Source organism: Pithys albifrons, chromosome 2 (assembly GCF_047495875.1).
Source record: "Pithys albifrons albifrons isolate INPA30051 chromosome 2, PitAlb_v1, whole genome shotgun sequence".
In the NCBI taxonomy this organism is placed as follows: domain Eukaryota; kingdom Metazoa; phylum Chordata; class Aves; order Passeriformes; family Thamnophilidae; genus Pithys; species Pithys albifrons.
This window is the reverse complement of record NC_092459.1, coordinates 60,847,158-60,866,228: the sequence shown is the minus strand read 5'-3', so window position 1 is coordinate 60,866,228 and position 19,071 is coordinate 60,847,158. Positions and strand designations below refer to the sequence as shown.

Below are 19,071 nucleotides of genomic sequence, written 5' to 3'. Positions count from 1 at the left end.
TTTTCACTTCTACTATCAACACAATAGGAAAAACATATGTTGCCAATCACAATCACAATGATTTCTTAACTCCAAATCTCTCTTAAAATAGAGTTGTAAACTATAAATCTCTGCACCTGTAAAATATATATTTGCAAACTTGTTTATGCGTGGATTTTCTAGTAACTGTATTATTTGATCCAGTTTCTTCTACAGTGGCTGGAAAACTGTGGTCTGCTATCCCAACAGCTCTCAAAAGGAGGTGAGCAAGTTCAGTAAGGGAAGTCTACCAGCAGGGGCTTAATGACAGAAGTACCTGCTGTTTTTCACATACACTTTGCCTTTAATAATTTCGCAGAAGTATTCTATATTTCTTCACTTACTGTGAAATTCCACATAAATGGTGAAATGACATTTTAATGAAGCATCTCTGAATATATGAAATTATGATAAATTGATATGTTAACTGACAGTGAGTGATCAGGTTTTGTGAAACAATATAACCTTAAAGACCTCATATGGCTTTCTGGTAGTCCTACCATGAAAAAAAATTTGTTTCTACTGAATTTATTTTGAACTATTTTACAATGAAATAAAAAAGAGAACTAAAGTTTGAGCCTGAACTGCAATAAAAGCAATACTTCTAATGAAATGTTCACATATTTTTGTAATGTAACCTAGTGTAACTTAGAATTAGACTGACACAGATTACACTTATATGTATAAACTCATGAAACTCTGGATTTTCAGCTGCTTTCCCCTCTCGCCGTTGAAAGTGATGTGCAATGTTCCAGTGGAGCAGGACCTGATCCAAAGAATAGCTTCCTTTTGAAAAAGACATGTAAAATCACATTTTTACATACCTTCTGTGTGTTTTTTACATTACTGACAGGACTCTTTTTTCCTACCCCAATTCTTCTGTCAGCTCTGAATCCCCCAAGAGATGACAGGGGGCAACCTGGACTTTGCTTCCCTTCTTGTCCATGTCAAAATAGCTTTATAGCCCAAACTTCAATCAGGTCCCTATGGTGTAAAATATGCCACAGTCAGCACTTTCACTACTCCTGATGATGACACGTGGTGCAGAAAAAGTCTAAATGCTGTTAGCACAATACACATCTGAAATTACTTGTACAATCAAGTTCCTATTGCAATATATTTTTGGTGACCCAAAGAGTATTTCAGCAATGCACTGTATACTGTGCTTCCTCACAACTGTGAAAAACAAAAGAATAGTAAAATCATCTCTACCATTTTTCCCTTTCTGCACAGTCTCTTGCATAGAGGTGGGAAAGCCTTTCAGGCAGAAAATAATCAGTAAGTAGCACCATTCACCAGTTTGCAAAGGCACGCACAGATTAACACAGTACTTACCACTCCAACAGGGAAAGCTAGAACAGCCATCATCCAGTCACGGAGGGAAATTAGTTTTTTCAGCTGCCTCTCTTGTTCTTGACTGTCATTTCCTCTAGTGAGAAGACTGGACAGGTCAGTCAAGACACAAATCCCAAAGAAGACAGCCTGGATAACCTGCATGGAAGAGAAACACACTCTTGAACCCAGAGAAGACCAGACCTTTGGCAAAGAGGAGGTTGGGAACAGGCAGGTATGAGGAATATTGCCACGGAATTGACATGGGGAGTGGCAATACATCAGTTTCCTAAATATGGGTAGAGGTTATTCACATAAAAGCCATGTGTGCTTCTAGACTCAAAGCCCTGCATGCACCTTGCTTCTCATCAATGGGGGAAATCAATTTGAGTGCAAGGACCATTCCAGAGGTGGGACTTTCATCCTCACCTCACATATGTGCCACCCGCTGGGGACTGATCTGCAAGCACCCCTTCCTGCATCACTCCATACAACTCATACCCAAAGTCATAGCACTTGCCTCTAAGGTGGCAAAAGTGAGGAATGCGCCCGGTAAAAAGAAAGGAAAGAGATACATGCTTCTTTCCCTTGTGACAGGAGCTCTCCTTTGGAGATTCTGCTTGCCCCAGACACTCCACTAAGAGGTGGAGGAATTGTTTGAGACTTCCTGACAGATGCAGCACACAGCCTGGGTTTCAGTAAAACTATCTTTAGTTCATCTCAGCTAGTGAAGGACAGAATGAGAAAGCTACAGGAGTTATTCACTTTCCTTTCCTGATGGCAGACTGTCATTTACCTGCCTTTCCCTTTGTTTTTGCATTTACGCATTTGTCTGCAATACCGTAAGATTATGTGTAATATTAAATTGTTAGTTTAATCACCTGAACCCACTGATTTGGTTCAAACTTGACTTGATCTTAGTTTGATTGCGGCATTTTTCTTCCTTAATTAGCTAAGGAAAATTTTAATAAGTTAGCTCAGGAATGCTCTTGCCTGAGGACTCACACATCTTCTTCTAGTACAGTTCAGAGGAAGTGCAGGCAGCTTGTTTACTCCCGAAGCTGGAAACCCGGGTCACAAACCCACAGGCATCAGGTAATCTCAGATAAAAAATTAACAAAACACGGGCTTGGTTCCCAAATTACACAGTGATTCATCAAAAAACATAAATATATGCTTCAAAGACATACTGCATGTTTTTCAAAGCAAGCATGGAGTACTAGTTTAGAGTCTTGTAAATCTAAGTGTTCACCAGACTAGGAGTCTCTGACAAAGCAGTAGATCATCCATAACAAATAAGAAAAGTACATACTCAGATTCTGTAAAATACAATTTATTATGTGCATGTATCTTTGAGGATTTTAAACTATATTAAGGCAGGCAGGAAGGACGGATGGAAGGAAAGAAATACCAAACAGATGTTGGCTACTAGAAAGAAATATGGAGATGTGTAATGATTGGAGGGATTAAAGTACATTTCCTTCCTCAACAATCCTTGTATGACCCAAAAACTTGTAAATTCTGCCTGGAAAGCTGTGAATGACAGACATTCAAGTGGTCCTGGACTTTCTGGCAATTCTGCTGCCATTGCTGTCCTGGACTTTCTGGCAATTCTGCTGCCATTGCTCTCCTCTCTCCAGGCTGTAGCTACATATAATTTTCTTGATAAATAGATGAAGCAACATTACAAAACATTCTCTAATGCCATGAAATGTGACAGACTACTAGTGCTAGAGCTGTACATTGTGCTAGAAAAAGGTATTATTATTTCAAATGACTGCCTGGAAAAGTTACCTTTTTCTACATAATTTCTGAAAAGCCTTTTAAATATAAGTTGGGACTTCTTGGAGCTACATAAGAACTCCTAATGCACTTTTCATATCATTTGCTTGAAACAACCACTTGGTAGAAGAAAAATGTTCCCATACTCAGCCCTGTTTTCCACCAAACAGATGGCCTATTTGGAGAGCAGAAACAGAAGAACTAATTATGCATTTACTTGACTTATGAGGAGATATGATACCATCTACTATTCACTCAAGAGTGTGAATGCCAAAGAAGACAGAACTGGGAAAAAAGAGTATACCTAACAGTAATGAGATCAATCTGGGTGTTAAAAAGTTTAGGCTGAGTACCAGGAAATATTTCCTAACAGTGAGCTCTGTCAGACCATGAAATAGTTTCTCAGAGGAAGTGGTGGAAGCCTCATGGTTTGAGTCACTCAAACCAATATTGGACAAAACACTCAATAATGTACTGCAGGGAACAGTATTATGCTGGCAGGGCTGGATGAGTGACTAATGGATTGTTTGCAGCTCTAACTGCAATTCCCTGAAATGGTCCCTCTTGAAAGAAACACAGACTCAAACAATCACACACCCACTTTCCAAGGGAATTGAGATTGTACATCCACTAATCAATCACAAACCGAACAGCTTCTCTCCTCATTATCCTGTTACGAACACAGAGCTTCAAGGGAAAATATAATGATATCATCGGGAATAACTGAAAACTCCTAAAGGGAAAGAAAGTACCCAAAGACTTTAGAAAGTAGGTATGAAGTAAAGTATTCTACAAAAAAATTAACAAATAAAAATCCCTATAGGAGAAAATTGCATCTTTATTGAGAACACTCAGAGCCAATGGAAGAATTGTATAGTGTTCAGGGAGGAACAGTTCCATCTTCTTCATACAAATAATGTACATACATTCACTCTAGTACTTCCTTTCCTTTCTAGAATGTGCAAGAAAACTCTTCTGACACTTTCCTAACATCTACGATTAAAATGGGGACCTCCAGAACTGCATGAGTCTCAGTAGCATTAACTAAACAGTTGGAGTCAGTAACAATTTACATCCTTTGTGGGTCTGGAATAGGAAAAGCATAGTTTGCAGCCACTGGTGGTTTATGGTATGAAATGAATTTTTAAAGTCCGTGCTCCTCAGTGTGAATGCTGCCCAACAGACATGAAAAGTTCACAGCAAGGGAGTAGAAACTCTTTCTAAACAATGTCCTCCAAGGTGCCCTGGTGTTACCTCAGATTTAGAATCACATTTTCAACACAGGGACCTTATTTTGAAAATCTGCAGGTGATGAATCTATATATGAAACATCCTCAAGCTGTTGAACAGCTGACTTTTTCTTTCCCCTTGGAAATGTAAGCAAGAACAGTATTTCAGAGGAAATACCTTCCAATTTTAGCTCTAACTAAAGCTTGAAGGAAAACAGTGATTTAGAAAGATACAAATTTCACAGAAAACGGACACACCTTACCTATACCGTGTAACAGTGGTAGAAGCAGAAACTTGTAAGCAAGGTATGCAAACCCAAGAAAATAAATGAATAGTTATAAAATACTAACTTATTGCTGACCCTGTTTTCTCCATTGAAGACTAAAGGGGCTACTGCCACTATAATTGATACTACAGTACCTTTAAACTGATAATGTGATGACAAGTAATGACAATGGCCATCTAAAGGTATGTTATTAACAACACTCATAGCAAAGCAAACACTTGTTAAGTTGATGCAGGAGAAAAATAAGCTGTGAACAGAAGATGAAACCAAGCAGCTCAGAAACCTTCTCAAACAGTGAGATCTACTGCCATTATGTATCAGAAAAGATTGTTCCTCATGACTTAATAGAATAAACAAATTGTACATGTCTGTTTACTACCAGAAAATAAAGACTTGCTTCAGTAGGACAGTTTTTTCACAAGGTGTTCACTGCAGGACTGCAGCTAATGACCTCCTTGTACTCCCCCTGATTTGACTTGCTAGAGTCAAGCAGAAAAACTATTTCCTCATAAACTTTTTCTCAGGAAGATTTTCTCATGGAGATTCCCTTTCTCCTCCATACCCTGGGGCTTCATGATGCAGAGAAAATCTCTGCACAACTGAGGTCATGCAAATTCTGTTACTACTCTTACCCAGGCAGAAAACTCTGTATTAAATTCACTGAATTTAGATGTCAGTGTTGATAGACTCATCCTCTCCCAAGTTCACTTGTGTAAACAGAAACACTCTCTAGAGCTCAGGACAGAAGAATTGGAAATTCGTCTCTGCAAGCACTGCTGCTATTCATGGGTAATTTTTCCTCTACCTACTTGTAAAAATGAAAAATTCACTGTCCTCAAGTTATCATTTTTGAGATTAACAGCAGTTACTTCATGTACCCCTCTATGAAATAAAGCATCAGTGTAGGCTAGCAAATAGACAGCACTGCCAGAATAAAACACACAAGTGGCACTGATGAAATCCACAAGAAATAACAAAAAAGCACTAAGTAACTTTTACATATTGGAAAATGCTATGTTTGCACATGAAGTGCATGCACGTGTGTGTGTGTGTGCTCATGCACCTATATAAGATACCTGTACCTCACTTACCAGATAAGCTTACACTGTGTGAAGGTAAGATTGCATTTGAAAAAGAGACATAAGACTCAGCAAACATACCCCATATTATAAAACAGCTAATACACACAAGGGTGTCAGGGAGGCCTGACTAATTCTTGAGAGTTGGAAGTGGCAGGGGCAGTCAGGGCCCATCCCATCCCCAGCGAGGACCAGGGCAGCCATGGCTGCCCCAGCCCTAGGGCATCAAGCACCTCCCTGGGGACAGGCCACCATCTTACAGGTGGGGGACAGACATAACCTGACCCATCAAAACAACACTCAGGCTTAAGACAACATGTGGCTTTCCACAAAAATATGAAAGCTTAGCTTTACCAGCATGCAAAATCCGATTGCTGAAAGTTGTCATTTCTCATGTATTTCAGATTTTACAGTTTGCATATATAGAACATGGTCTGATTTTCCTCTTCAAACAATAGAAAATCATTTATAACCTCAGAATATCTATTACTGTTCACTGTGACCTTGTGTCACTTTGCTTTCATTTCTCCAGCCACTAGACATCACTATTTGACATACAAATGAACTATGCTTTAGCAGTTGAGATGACCTTATTTTAAGAAACTGCGAGTAATTTAAGTCAGATTTTTTTGCCCACTGTAAACACAACTGACTAGATTCTCTTTTGGGACTATGTCTTGGTTTGGGTGGCTGTGTATTGGGCTGTACACACATGCCTATGGAAAGCCTGAATAACCTGTAACAACACTTATCTGTAGTTGCAATATACAGAACAAGTCCAGGTTAGGTAGAGAACAAGGTATTTTAGACAAAAAATGCACTGTGCTTACAGATTGAAGCCATGGGTTGTAGCTGCTTAGTAAATATATTACTATTCTTGACTTCATGGAGCTGCGGAGTCTTGTCCATTGTGATTCCCTTTATTCTTGTTGCTTCTTCTCACCTCGCTGCATATTTGTTAGTTACAATAGCAAGCAGAAGCTGGACAACCGTAATCAGGTGCTAAATTTTGGTATCAGAGAAGCTACAGACTTCAGATAAGGAAAACACAAACCTTTATCTCTACAGACAAGTGAAAGAGAGGCATAAAGAAATAAACGGTAAAAAGCAAAAGCCCTTTACATACTAAAATACAAGCCAGAGTAATAGAAACCACTAAACCTACAATTTGTTAAAGTTGAAGTGCAAACGCGATGAAAAAGTACTGTGTGCAACTTGGAATCATTATTTCTGTGCAAGGAATAGGGAAGAAGACTTGTATTTCAAAGGCCAGAGATAGAAGAGCAGAATCATCCCAGAAAATTCACTGACATTAGGTTGAGGCACACAGTCAAACCTCCTATCACATCTTCCACACTGGCTACAGTGCCATGGCCATTTTAGACTGATTTGTTTGTTGAAGTATGTTTCATCCACATCCCAGGACACTTCAAAACAGAAAAGGAGCATAGCCCCTGTCCCACCAAAAGCCAGTAGCCTGAAAAAACAGATACATGACATAGAAGAGAAAAATAAGGGATAAGGGAACGAAAACAGAATAAGCCAAAGGAACAGTTAATGCAAATGCCATCTATTTTACTTTGTTTACTGCTTAGGAATCTTGAAATAAATATTTCTCCTATTCCTCCTTTGTCTTTCACTTATGTAAATTAGAACTTAAACTACACAAGGAAAGCATGATACTTATTTCTATCAGAAGAGCCATTAGAATCTCAGTAAGTGGATAAAGGGACCACCTTATAAATATCTAGCACTTCCCTCATCCAAAACAATGACTCATGTTGCCCTTTACAGCCTTCAGGAGGGGGATGGCTCCTCTAACCAGGGTGGTGCACATGAAGACTAGTCCTTAGTAGGAAATTTACCTTCATTTTCATGTTCAGTCATATGGAGTGGGTCCAGAGAAGAGCAACAAGGCTGGTGAAGGGACTGGAGCACAAGCCCTATGGGGAGAGGCTGAGGGAGCTGGAGTTGTTTAGCCTGGAGAAGAGGAAGCTCAGAGGTGACCTCATCACTGTCTAGAACTACCTGAAGGGAAGTTCTAGCCAGGTGGGGGTTGGTCTCTTCTCCCAGGCACTCAGCAATAGGACAAGGGGGCACGGGCTCAAGCTCTGTCAGGGGAAATTTCTTTCCAGAGAGAGTAATCAGGCATTGGAATGGGCTGCCCAGAGAGGTGGTGGATTCACCATCCCTGGAGGTTTTTCAACTGAGACTGGCCGTGGCACTGAGTGCCATGATCTGGTAAATGGACTGGAGTTGGACCAAGGGTTGGACTTGATGATCTCAGAGGTCTTTTCCAACCCAATCGATTCTATGATTCTATTCTATGATTGTGTGATATGAATCAGCTTATAAAACATGTCTAATGCCTTACCACTTGACGTAAATTCAGGGACTCCTTTAAATTTAATCCTTTACTTCCTACATAACCTTCTGCAGTCTTTTTCCTTGAAGCCCATCAGCATTGTCCAAATGTAACAAAGAATAGGGTTTTAAACCAATGAGATTTTATAGATACACCAAAGAATGAAATCTACCATGAAATTATTGTGCATGTAAGAGAAAAACATTTGATTCTCGGGACTAGTTTTTATAGGTACTGCATTCTTTAGTTGCAAGTGCTTAAGCACTTACTATGAAGCTGTGGAATGGGAACCAAGTTGTGTAAGATAACAAGATCTTGTGTTTCCGTGAGGAGAGATGCCTTTTAAATTCTGCCTGTTGGAGCATAAGATGTGTTTTAATCTGGACAGACAGAAAAGTAACTTGACAGGCTCTTTCTTTCTCTCTCCATCTTCTCCCCACCCAGGAAAATCCCTTACCATGTTACATTTATGGTAGTGGCTAAGTCTCAGGCTGGTCTTAGCATGCTTCTTGACTGTCTCTTAATTATTTCCAAAAATATGCAGTACAGTTCTTGGAGAGGTTATGTGGTTGTGCTAACATAGTTTTAAAAGCAGTTTTCTTAATAGTTTTAGTACTTCTATGAGGACAAATATTCCTTACTACAGCAACCTATGCTGAAATTTAGTACACTGTCAAAAATATTTGGAAATGCTTTAATTTTTTATGGCAACAAAAACATCTTTATTTTTTCCTACAACAAAAAAATTTCATAGTGGACAACTCAGAAATTAATTTTAAGTGCTACCGTATCTCAGATGAGTTGCATGGATGACATTTCCAACATGATCTCAGCATGACAGAGTGTATGCCATCTGGTTCAGTGGTGCTAACAGCCTGGAATCCACTACCATGTATCAAATGAAGAGGCAGAATGGACAAATACACAATATACTAAAGAAATATGTAAAAAAATAACCAGATGCTGAAAAAGTGCTACATTTTCTTCAGCCTTTTGCAATTATTTCAGCTGTGTCATTCCTCTCCAACACCATGTTGATCTTCCTCTTAGATGTCTATATATCTTAATCTTGGCTAACACACTCAAAGCAGCATGAAGATTATTGTTGCAGTATTTAAGAAATTATTATTCTATTTATATCCTTATCCTTTGAATTGTTTGAACTAAACTCATTTTCTAATAATCCCCATCTTCCTCCTTACTTTCTTATGTTGTGTATAGAAAAGCTGCCATTATACTATTTATTGTATCCTGCTTATAAGACAGTGTAATTTCATTAAACTTATATAATTCATTCAGCAAACATGTATAATATAGTTTATTCAGAATAGATTACAATTTTATTAGGTTATATATTTTATGTTTTTCTTTGGTAAAGCTTAATCTTATTAGGATTATACACTGCACAGAAGGTTATGTCATTATTTTGGCTTAAATACTAATTTTACACATTTCAGTCTGATTGGTACACTCTCTGCAGCAGTGCCCTTGCAATCAAGGCAGGAATGGCAGCTCTCTAGACAATGTCTGGGATAGCTAGCTAAGAAGCTAAGACTTGTTCTGCAGCTGTCTGTGCTAAAATGAGCTTTAGGATAGAGTTTCCTCTGGCTGGAAAGTCCCCAGCATTTTGTAAGTTAATTACCCAAAAAAGGAAACTGCATTTTATTAACTACAGAACTTTATCAAACAAATGGTTTTCCTAAAAAACCTCAGAAACTTTTGCAACACAACTTTTTCATGTTTAGAAATACAGTTTGAAAACCACTACAGGGAAGAAATATTGACAGATCAAATTTGAAAACAAAGCTAAAGTTTTTCAAAATTAGACTGACCGGTTTTGCTTTTCATTTATTCCTTTTTTAAAGATTAAGGTAGTAACCACCTTCTAAAATTGCTGAATTTAGAAAAGGCCATTACTAAGGTATCTCAGCAACATGGTGACAGAGCTGGAAATGCAAATGAGAAAGGTACTCCAATGTCCTGAGACACAGCAGCTTCAGTGCTACCCTACTCTGGCTGTAAGAAACAAAAGATTTTAATGATCTGTTTCCTGAGCAATGTAAAAGCAGCAGTGAATGACTCCTCGCACCAGTCCAGCAAGGTAGGCTATTAAGAGATACCATCTCAGTTGGGCAATTCTTCTCTCCAGGGAAGGTAAGAGAAGGGAACATTGAGAGCTTTATCCCACTTCTTCATTCATCCAGCCTACCAACACCAGGCAAAGCAAGTCAGTTGCAAACACACATTGTGAAAACCAACTCAATTCTGCAATCTTCAGCTTTTGCTTAAACTTTTCTTCCTTGGCTCACTGCCGCAGGAGCTGAATATAATGCATGATAGGCAGGTAAAGTATGTTCATAAATAAGGTTATTACTAAGATAAGGTTGTTCTGTAATTAGACCACAGCAAAGTATGCTGCTATTTAAGATTCACTTGAAAAAAAGAGTGGACATAATTTTGTAAATTAATTATAAAGAATGTGGTTCAACGAAAGGCAATCTAACAAGTAGTACATAAACAAGACTATTCTTTATGCAACACTTCAAGCAAGACACTGTTAAAAAGAGTTGCATTCTGGGAGAAAAAAAACCCCTTGTTATCTTACATCTCTAAGATAAAATGGGAAAACCCCCATATAAGCTAGCTGCACTTAAATTAAATAATACAAGCAGGAGTTAAGCGTTCACTAGGTGTGTGGCATTTCAACCACGAATGGTAACACTTCCTTGCTTTCATTGTCTTTCTCATTAATCAATCTCAAAGGAAATTAAGGATTTGTTTCCTGATTGTTGCTGGTGAAAGCAAGGCAGGGAAAAATGAACTGGCCAAGGCAGCAAGGCAGCAGGGAACCTACAGGATGAACTCAGGTGCCCTGATCTCTAGGCAGTTCTCTAGGCATTAGATCAAGGCTGTTTCCCATGCATCTACACCCACTCTCACAGCAATAGCCATTTCCACTGCTTACTAGGAAAACATGGTACAAACCTTTTCATTCCTTCGAAATGCAGCCATATTACTGTTTACATAAATCCAAATACTTCTCCTCTTACACAGCTCACAGTAAGACTTCTCAAAGACCTTGTTTGCTTTACTGTGTATTTCAAAGTTTTCCAAGTTAGATACTGTAACTCTGGCAGAGCTGATCTGTTTGTGCCAACCAGAGTTACCAAGGTCTCTAATATCTTTGGAGATCTTGTCCATTATGCCTTTCCCACCTTCACTGTTCTTACATCATACAGTACTAGAACTGAACATATATTTTTAATTTTTCCGCTTATTTTGCTTGTATGAATAAGTTTGATGAGCTGCAATTTTAATGTGGTGCACACCTGGCTTCTTAGCATACCTGTAGGACAGCACTATGAGTGGAAGAGGCATAACCACCCCATCTGCTACCTGGAGACTGTCTTTGGATAGAGTGGCCTGAAAAAGAAACAGTATGGAGCCCTATCTTGCCTTACATGCTCATGAACACTGACAGCTCAAATTTCTCTCACTCTTACTCTAACCAACTTTAACCATTCCTTGAGTTTCCAAACTGATCTTTCAGACATTACTGTTTACTGTACTTCTGGTTTGCTCCCTACTTTTCACTTTATCTGCAAAAGAAGAAGAATAACTGTAAAGAATTTTAAATCTACACACCCTTACATATTATAGGAAGCCACTTGAGGACAACTACCTGGTATTACACCAGGTTCCAAATCCATCTGATTTACATGCTCTCCATCAGGCCATTGCACACTGACTGACAAACAATATACTTTTTTTTAATCAGTACACATCTCAAGTTCAATACTAGGCTGTCCTTTCTCCTCAAGAGACAGGAGGCTCAAACACCTGTTGTAGCAGGTAAGAGAGTAGCAAATTCCTCCAGTAAAGACACCTTTGCTGAAATGTGGTACCGGTGACAGTGCACATGGTGTTTTGGATTCTCCAAAGCAGGAAAAGCACTTTGTAATAGCTTGTAGGTGTGGCAGCCCAGCATGAAAAATAGTCTGTGCCTATCAGGGAACACAGCCTACTGATGAGCCACGCAGGACACATCAGGATATGCCCAAGTACCACTGGCCTCTGCGAACCCTCCCAACACCGATGCCTCCACGCTCCAGATGGGTGCGCACACGTGCGCTCCAAATTAGCACCGTGGCTGTAATTGCAATGCAGCTGGGGACAAGGGCTGTGCCCCTGCACATGCTGGGCGTGCTGAGTCACCCATAGGAACTCCCTGGGCAGTCCCGGGAACTCCCCAGCTAGTTTCTGTTCAGATGAGATAATTGACTGAGAGCTACAGGAACCCGCCCAGGGCAGTCCCAGCTCAACCAGCGGTCTGAGGGATCGACAGAAGAGCTCCCCAGGCAGTCCCAGTCCATGTTAACAAGATAATCAGCAGCATGTCAGAACTGTGGAGGCAGGGAGTTCCCAGAAGCCTTGGGAACAACCCAGGCAGGTCCTGCTTTACACACATGAAGAAAATGGTGAACTAATAGGCACTATTTATCTATTTAGATAGGCATATCCTTTAATAGGGCAATTTTTTGCACACAGATGAGATGATTTTAACTAGATACTCACCATGCATATACTAGAGTTGACACGGGACTGTGCAGTCTGGCTGGACAGTAAGAATTCACTAAACCACAGTTTGAGGGGGTCTCATCAAAACCAGCTGAAAACACTGTTACAAGGATATTGCAATGGAGACTCCAATCACCGCCTGCACAGGGTTTTTAGACACCTGGTTCCTAAAGTGGAAATCACAGTTCTCATGCAACACTGATTTCCAAGGAGCAGACCATAGAGTGGATGAAATTTAAGCAAAACCAAACTTGGTATAGTAAGGAAGGCAGTATGTCTGGAATCCTAACCTCTCCTGCAAAGCTCATACATGCAGAACTTAAGTTACTTCAGTCAATTTCCTGTGTGAGATGAGTGCTCACAGCTTGAAGCCCCAAGAGTGGTTTTAAGAAGTCCCAAGGTTTAGCTTTTGGGACTGCTTACTAACTAACACATGATGGAAGGAAAAGACAAACTCTTCATATCAACTTCTATGCAACATCAAAGTATATTACCTGCTGAGGAATGCACCTTCTACATTCATTTCAACCCAAAATGAGCTTCAAGAATAATTGCTGGCTTCAAGAAGACATACATTAGTGACAATGTCGAAGGGTATGACATCCACCCTTCCTGTTAAGTTATGCTAGTGCAGGAGAGGCCACAGATATCTTTGGAGGCTTATAATGAGGTTCCAGCCCCTTGCCTTTGTTTCACCAGAAAAACTATTTGCTACAATACTTTATCTGGAGCAAGAAATAGGAATCAGAAACCAGGACTACTTCCTTCTGTCCCATCCTCCTTCACACAACATACAAACTGGACAGCTGCACTTTTACGTGCAGATCTTTGTGAATGCTCAGTCTATCATTTGCTGTTAAAATAATTGTTTTTCTTGCTCAAAAAACGATACATTTTACAGGCCACACTGCAGGGTTCACATATATCACATTTCTTCATGCACTACTGAAACGTCAAGGAAAACACATGACAGACATGTCTTCAAAGTTCCACCTGACTCAATCTGTTTACCTTGTTCTTCCCACTTCACTGAAGGGAAGAAGCACATGTGAACTCCAGGCATATTCAAAGCTTTGTATTATTCTGCTGTCAAGGCCAGACCATTTGACTTCTTCATTTCTATTTATAAACACAGTTAGGTATTACATTTAGCCACGAAGACTGTCAAAACAGATAATGTATCATGTCTCACTGAATTACAGACTGGCTGAGTGCCTTGCCTTTTGACAGCAAAGGTCCAGTCCATTATAGCTCTAGCAATGTCTTCTATGTACTTCAAAAGAGTTTTAAAAAGCAGACAACTGTGAAATTACTTTATGGCCCATATACAATGTATTTGTTAATCCATCTATCGGTTACCTGCAACTATTGGTTACTAGTTCTGATGTCATCTTAGGAAAAATAATACTTCACTGGAAAGCCTAACTGATGACCTTTAGTCTACTGAGATACCGCTTAGCAGTGATCTCTCACAATATCCACACAGATGTGTGTTAACTTACTCTGCTGGAACTTGTTCTCTGACAAATTGTTGTTGTTTTGTATTTATGGAGTGCATGTGCATCCATAGTGCAATCAAAGTTACTATTACATTTCAAAAAACCGAATTTAGTGTAGTAGCAGTTACAATACAGTGTTTGTTTTTATGAGGACCATGAAATTTTATTTGACTCAGTGAAAGCATTGCTTGTATCTGCATCCCAAATATCCAAAATAGAAAATGGAACAAAAAAGGCAATAAAACCTACAACAAGTAGGGCAAATGGAATATAGGTAGGAAAACATCTTTTGAGAGGAAAACACTGAAACAAAACAATAACCCAGAAAATGCACACTGACTCCAAATAAAAATGCCACGGCTTGTCTTTATATGAAATTGTATTTGCTAATCTTTTGGAGCAAAATATAAATTAAATGCTGCTTAGGTTTATAAAATGCTTGACATCCATATCATCGAGGTGCATATATGTAGTAAATAAAGTGAAAGGACATTCTGCTTTCCTAGGAAAAGATTTCTTTTAAAGAGGCAGGGGTTTTCCAGATATGGATATAGTCAAAACATGTATTTCATTTAAAAACAAAATATGACATAGCAATACAACACAGCAGTATCATAATTAATATAAAGCTACAACTTCAGGAATTTCATGCCTATAGTTGCATCATCTGTACCAATGCCAAGGCAAGCATATCAACACATAGTCAATTTAAAAAGCAAGTGCAAAAAATCTACAGAAATGGTTATGTTTTAGCCAAGTGTTTATTGACCTAGTATGCTAAAAGGTTAACTATCATAGCATGACTTCTATATTGGATGTGTCTTTAGCTTAGAAAAATTAATTGATCTGCATATCACAGTATTACTACAGCACTGGAATTGCCTCTCTACACACATTTTACTACCCTAATTTGGTTTTTGCCATTACTACTTCCCAGGTTTTCAGACTGAAGATGGAGAGAGTATTAGAGGGACTCTTGGCTCTCTAAACTACTCAAGAAATCAGAGAGGAATTTGAAAGGATGCCATATACTTCAGTTTAGGTTTGCTTTCTCTTAATCATCATCATGGCTGGGCTTCGTCAACGAAGATTTGGGCAGGGCTCTCTCCCCACATGGGTGTGCCCTTCCAGCCTGTGCAGTGGATGTTTTAGGTGAGGCACAGCATGTGCAGAACTGGCCCCACCGTTTAACTCCTCAGGTTCATCTGCCATGGCTGAGCGAGCTTGGACAGTGACAGGGAAGTCCTCGGGACTAGAACCTACAGTCCCTGGTATTCCCAGGAGGTCTCCCATCCAAGTACTAACCGGGGCTGACCCTGCTGAGCTTCTGAGATCTGACAGGATTGGGCATCAGGGTGGCATTTAACTGCCTTTTCCCTTAATAGAACTTGGTCAATTTGCATTTATTTTGCTCCTAGATGCAGAGACAGCCAGCTTCAGATGGGACTTTCTCTTCAGTATTATCAGATCTTTATGCTCTTATAGAGCAACTTGAAACCGATCAAAGAGATGATTTGTTTATTTCTTATCCATGAAGCAGAGAGCAATAAATTGCTGAGTATCTTTAATAAAATCTGGCTCAATCCTAAAAAACAATACAGTGTGGTTCCCCACTTTTAATTTCTTTACCCTTCTTAATGGTAATCTTTTTTAAAGAACTATATAAAAGAGATTTTTCATATAGGTCAACATATTTATTTAGATAAGAGAGGAGTAAGATTCAGAGATGTTCCCTATCAGTGACTGTTTCATAAGAAGGCAAAATAGTACATCTGTTAACTTCAGTGTTGCATAATAGCACAGGAGGAGCAATGAAGAGCAAAGCAGGCAAATCCACAGCAATTTACTGCTTTGTAACCCAAACCAGAGCTTTAAATTCAGCTTAAAAAAATACAGGAAACACTACTGTAGCTGGACAAAACAAAAACAAAAGTCATTTCGTTGTGGCAAGATATACTTAGCAAGTAGACTGCTACATTCTGCATGATTTGCCATTTTTGGATGAAGCTTCTGGTAAAGGAAACTGCAGAGAATAAGGTTTAAGGCATTGTTGCCCCGTGAGCATTGCAAAAACATCACACTGAACGCAATTGCCTAGTCAATCACAGGCAGAAAAAGGCCTCTGGTATTCCGGAATGTAACCAGACTTGTAGGGGCCAAAACCAAATAACAAAATGGCAAACACTTCTCCTGAAGAAATGAAAGCACACTTTTTGCTATAGTCCTTGTTTTTCATTATACTAGAAAATGGTGAATAAAATGGTGCAATTATTTTATTACTGCTAGAAAATTAGCATGATTGATATTCTGCTGGAATATGCTAAAATATCTCCAAGCAGAATTCTGAACAGTTTTAACTATATAAAGGATCTTACTTTAAATGTATTACACATTAAAGAAAAGCTTAAAACACATTATGTATTTAAATAACATACTGAACAAATGAAATGTTTTCTGTAGTAAGTAAAACCAGATTTAGTGTTTCTTTTCACCAAGCTCTACAAGATTTTAGAGGTAGTAGATATTATCCTCCCACACCTCATTGTTATTCACAGGTGAGTAGGAGGAAAACCAGCTTTCCTACGTTTTAACTCCCAGCTGGTTTGTCACTGAATTGATTTCTCTTGATTCTGTGTGAATGAAATAGTTATTGAACTAACCTAATGAATAACAGAAATACTTTTTCTGTATCTTCAGAGAAGAGCAGTGTTTCCAAAAAAGCAATTAATACTGAAGTAAACTCTAACTCTGGTGCTTAACCATTATCTTCAGTAGTTCTGTGGTGTGGCTCCTCTTAAAAGTTTCAATAGCACCCCCTCCATCTAGATTTAACAACAAGAACTACTGAAAAATCTGTATGTGCAGTACATGCTGATAAAAGTATCTGAAAATAAGCTGTATTAGAATACATGATAGATTATGAGTGTGTTATATTATCACACATCCAGCAAACAGGATTATCACCAGTGAAATCCCTAGCAGACAATCTAATTGAGCAGTTCTGTACAACACAACAGAAGGAGATGGATGTGTAGCTGTAGAATAGTGGAACTTTTCAACTTATTAGTCAGGACAAAGTCCTAGGAAACCTGGGTCAGTGTTGAGCATCATCTGAGCAAGGGCTTGGACTAGATGACCTCACGGTTCACGTTCCAACTTGACTGATCCTATGATTACATCAAGCCTGGGGTTTCACATAAGGAAAAGTGCTTAGTCTGCATCAAGGACTGCTTGCAAAAGACACTATCTCTTGAATGACTTCAGCTGATCACAAAATTTTAGACACTTCTGAACTGTTTTTACAATTTACTGAAGGACTTTTCCCATGGTTGTTACCAGTTTAAGGTTCACATGAGGAAACTCATGAAGAGACACTGCAGCAATAGTATCTGGTTTTGCACAAGTGTCTCCCTGCTGGTAAGACTTCAAATGTGTTACTCGACTTGCAGGGAAAAAAAACGGAGTCAGGGGACACAGATTAACTGAAATCTGAGCTTAAAATTGTATACTAGACTATCACTAACTAATAGTTACTTGGTAGCATCTGGTTGCTATTTCATATGCTCACTTAGAAACAACAACAAAAAAAATCAAACCCTACCCAAACTGTGTCACCCATGTAAATCTGATGATCATTCTTGTGTTTGCAAGATCTGCAACTTGACAGGCTCAATTCATCTCTTAGAAGAGAGGGTATCTGTGCATGTTTAGGCATGTACCTGTTACTGACAGTCAGAAGGAGCAAAGCCAAGTCGCTGGTTCTTTCACTGCCATTTTCTGTTTAAATAGGTCAGGAAGCTCTTACATACACACTTATATATCAGTACAGCCTTATAAACCCTTCTTGTGACTGTTCCAAAACCTGTTTCTATCTCCATGAAACCAAGAGACATTGAATCCAATGGTTTCATCTTTTATATGTAATGTCCATTGTTTCCCAGTCATACAGAGAATTCTTACTCACACCCTGAGTCCAACTTTTGGTCCACATTAAAGAGATGCTATCCATTCTCTGGTGAGGTCCTCATCATGGAATGTTTTTTCCTGGATCCTTTCAAGTCTTGGTGTCAACAGCAAGCTAATACCCATTCAGCTTTTAACCAAGATGCACAACATTGATAAAAAATTATCCCTTCAGTATCAGCAAGGCAAGTTGCACATGAAATGCAGCACTAATGTACTTTCTTGAATAGACTTACTGAAGTTTTGCAGGTAGTCTTTCCAATGGTTAATGGTATATTATGAAAGGGCTTACGAGCTGGGGGAATATTTTAAGGACTTTGAATTCCCATAGGTTGTTGGTCACATCTGTGTGCAATATAGACAACACACTAGCAATCTAGGATAGCATTTTCTTTTTACTTTGTCGAGTCTTCTGTAAATTAAAATGTAAAAGGCAAGATATGGATGCAATCAGTTATCTTCTCTGTTGCTGGTAAAGACTGAAATCATAGCTTCAGTTTGCCTTGGGATATCAGTCTTCCAGTTTAACACCCCAGACGGGCACACTTCTCAAAAGGAGTCTATTCCTCACCATTGCCCCTTGAAACTAGGGGAAGAACTCTGAATCTTAATGCCTGTTCATGGCACCATAATTACATTTATTGTGGCCTGCAGAGATAAATTCAGCTAGAAGAGAGAACAAGGACACTGTGGTAAGAGGTCTGTTGCTACCTTCCCCCTTAAAACAAATTCTGCTCTACATAGCCAACATATACTCCACAAATAAGATTCAGCCATTCTCATTTTACATCCTGTTTTGGTGGGTTTTCTCCTTTATTGGGTCCCATAGCATATTCCGGACAGATTTCACAACTATACAATGTTCTTTGAGCTTTCTACTTGTGCTGGTTTGGGATGGGACAGAGTTAATCTCCTTCATAGTACCTAGTATGGGACTGT

The 19,071-nt window shown here is 39.0% G+C and overlaps 1 protein-coding gene across 2 annotated transcripts in view; it reads right to left on the bottom strand.

Annotated features, from left to right (window-relative positions):
• AIG1 (androgen induced 1) overlaps nt 1-19,071 on the bottom strand; it is a 128,045-nt gene that overhangs the window by 86,978 nt on the left and 21,996 nt on the right. For both annotated transcript variants that reach the window (XM_071549215.1, XM_071549214.1), the window contains exon 2: nt 1,354-1,509. In XM_071549215.1, the coding sequence (XP_071405316.1) occupies nt 1,354-1,509 (156 nt within the window). The remainder of the gene's footprint in view (nt 1-1,353; nt 1,510-19,071) is intronic.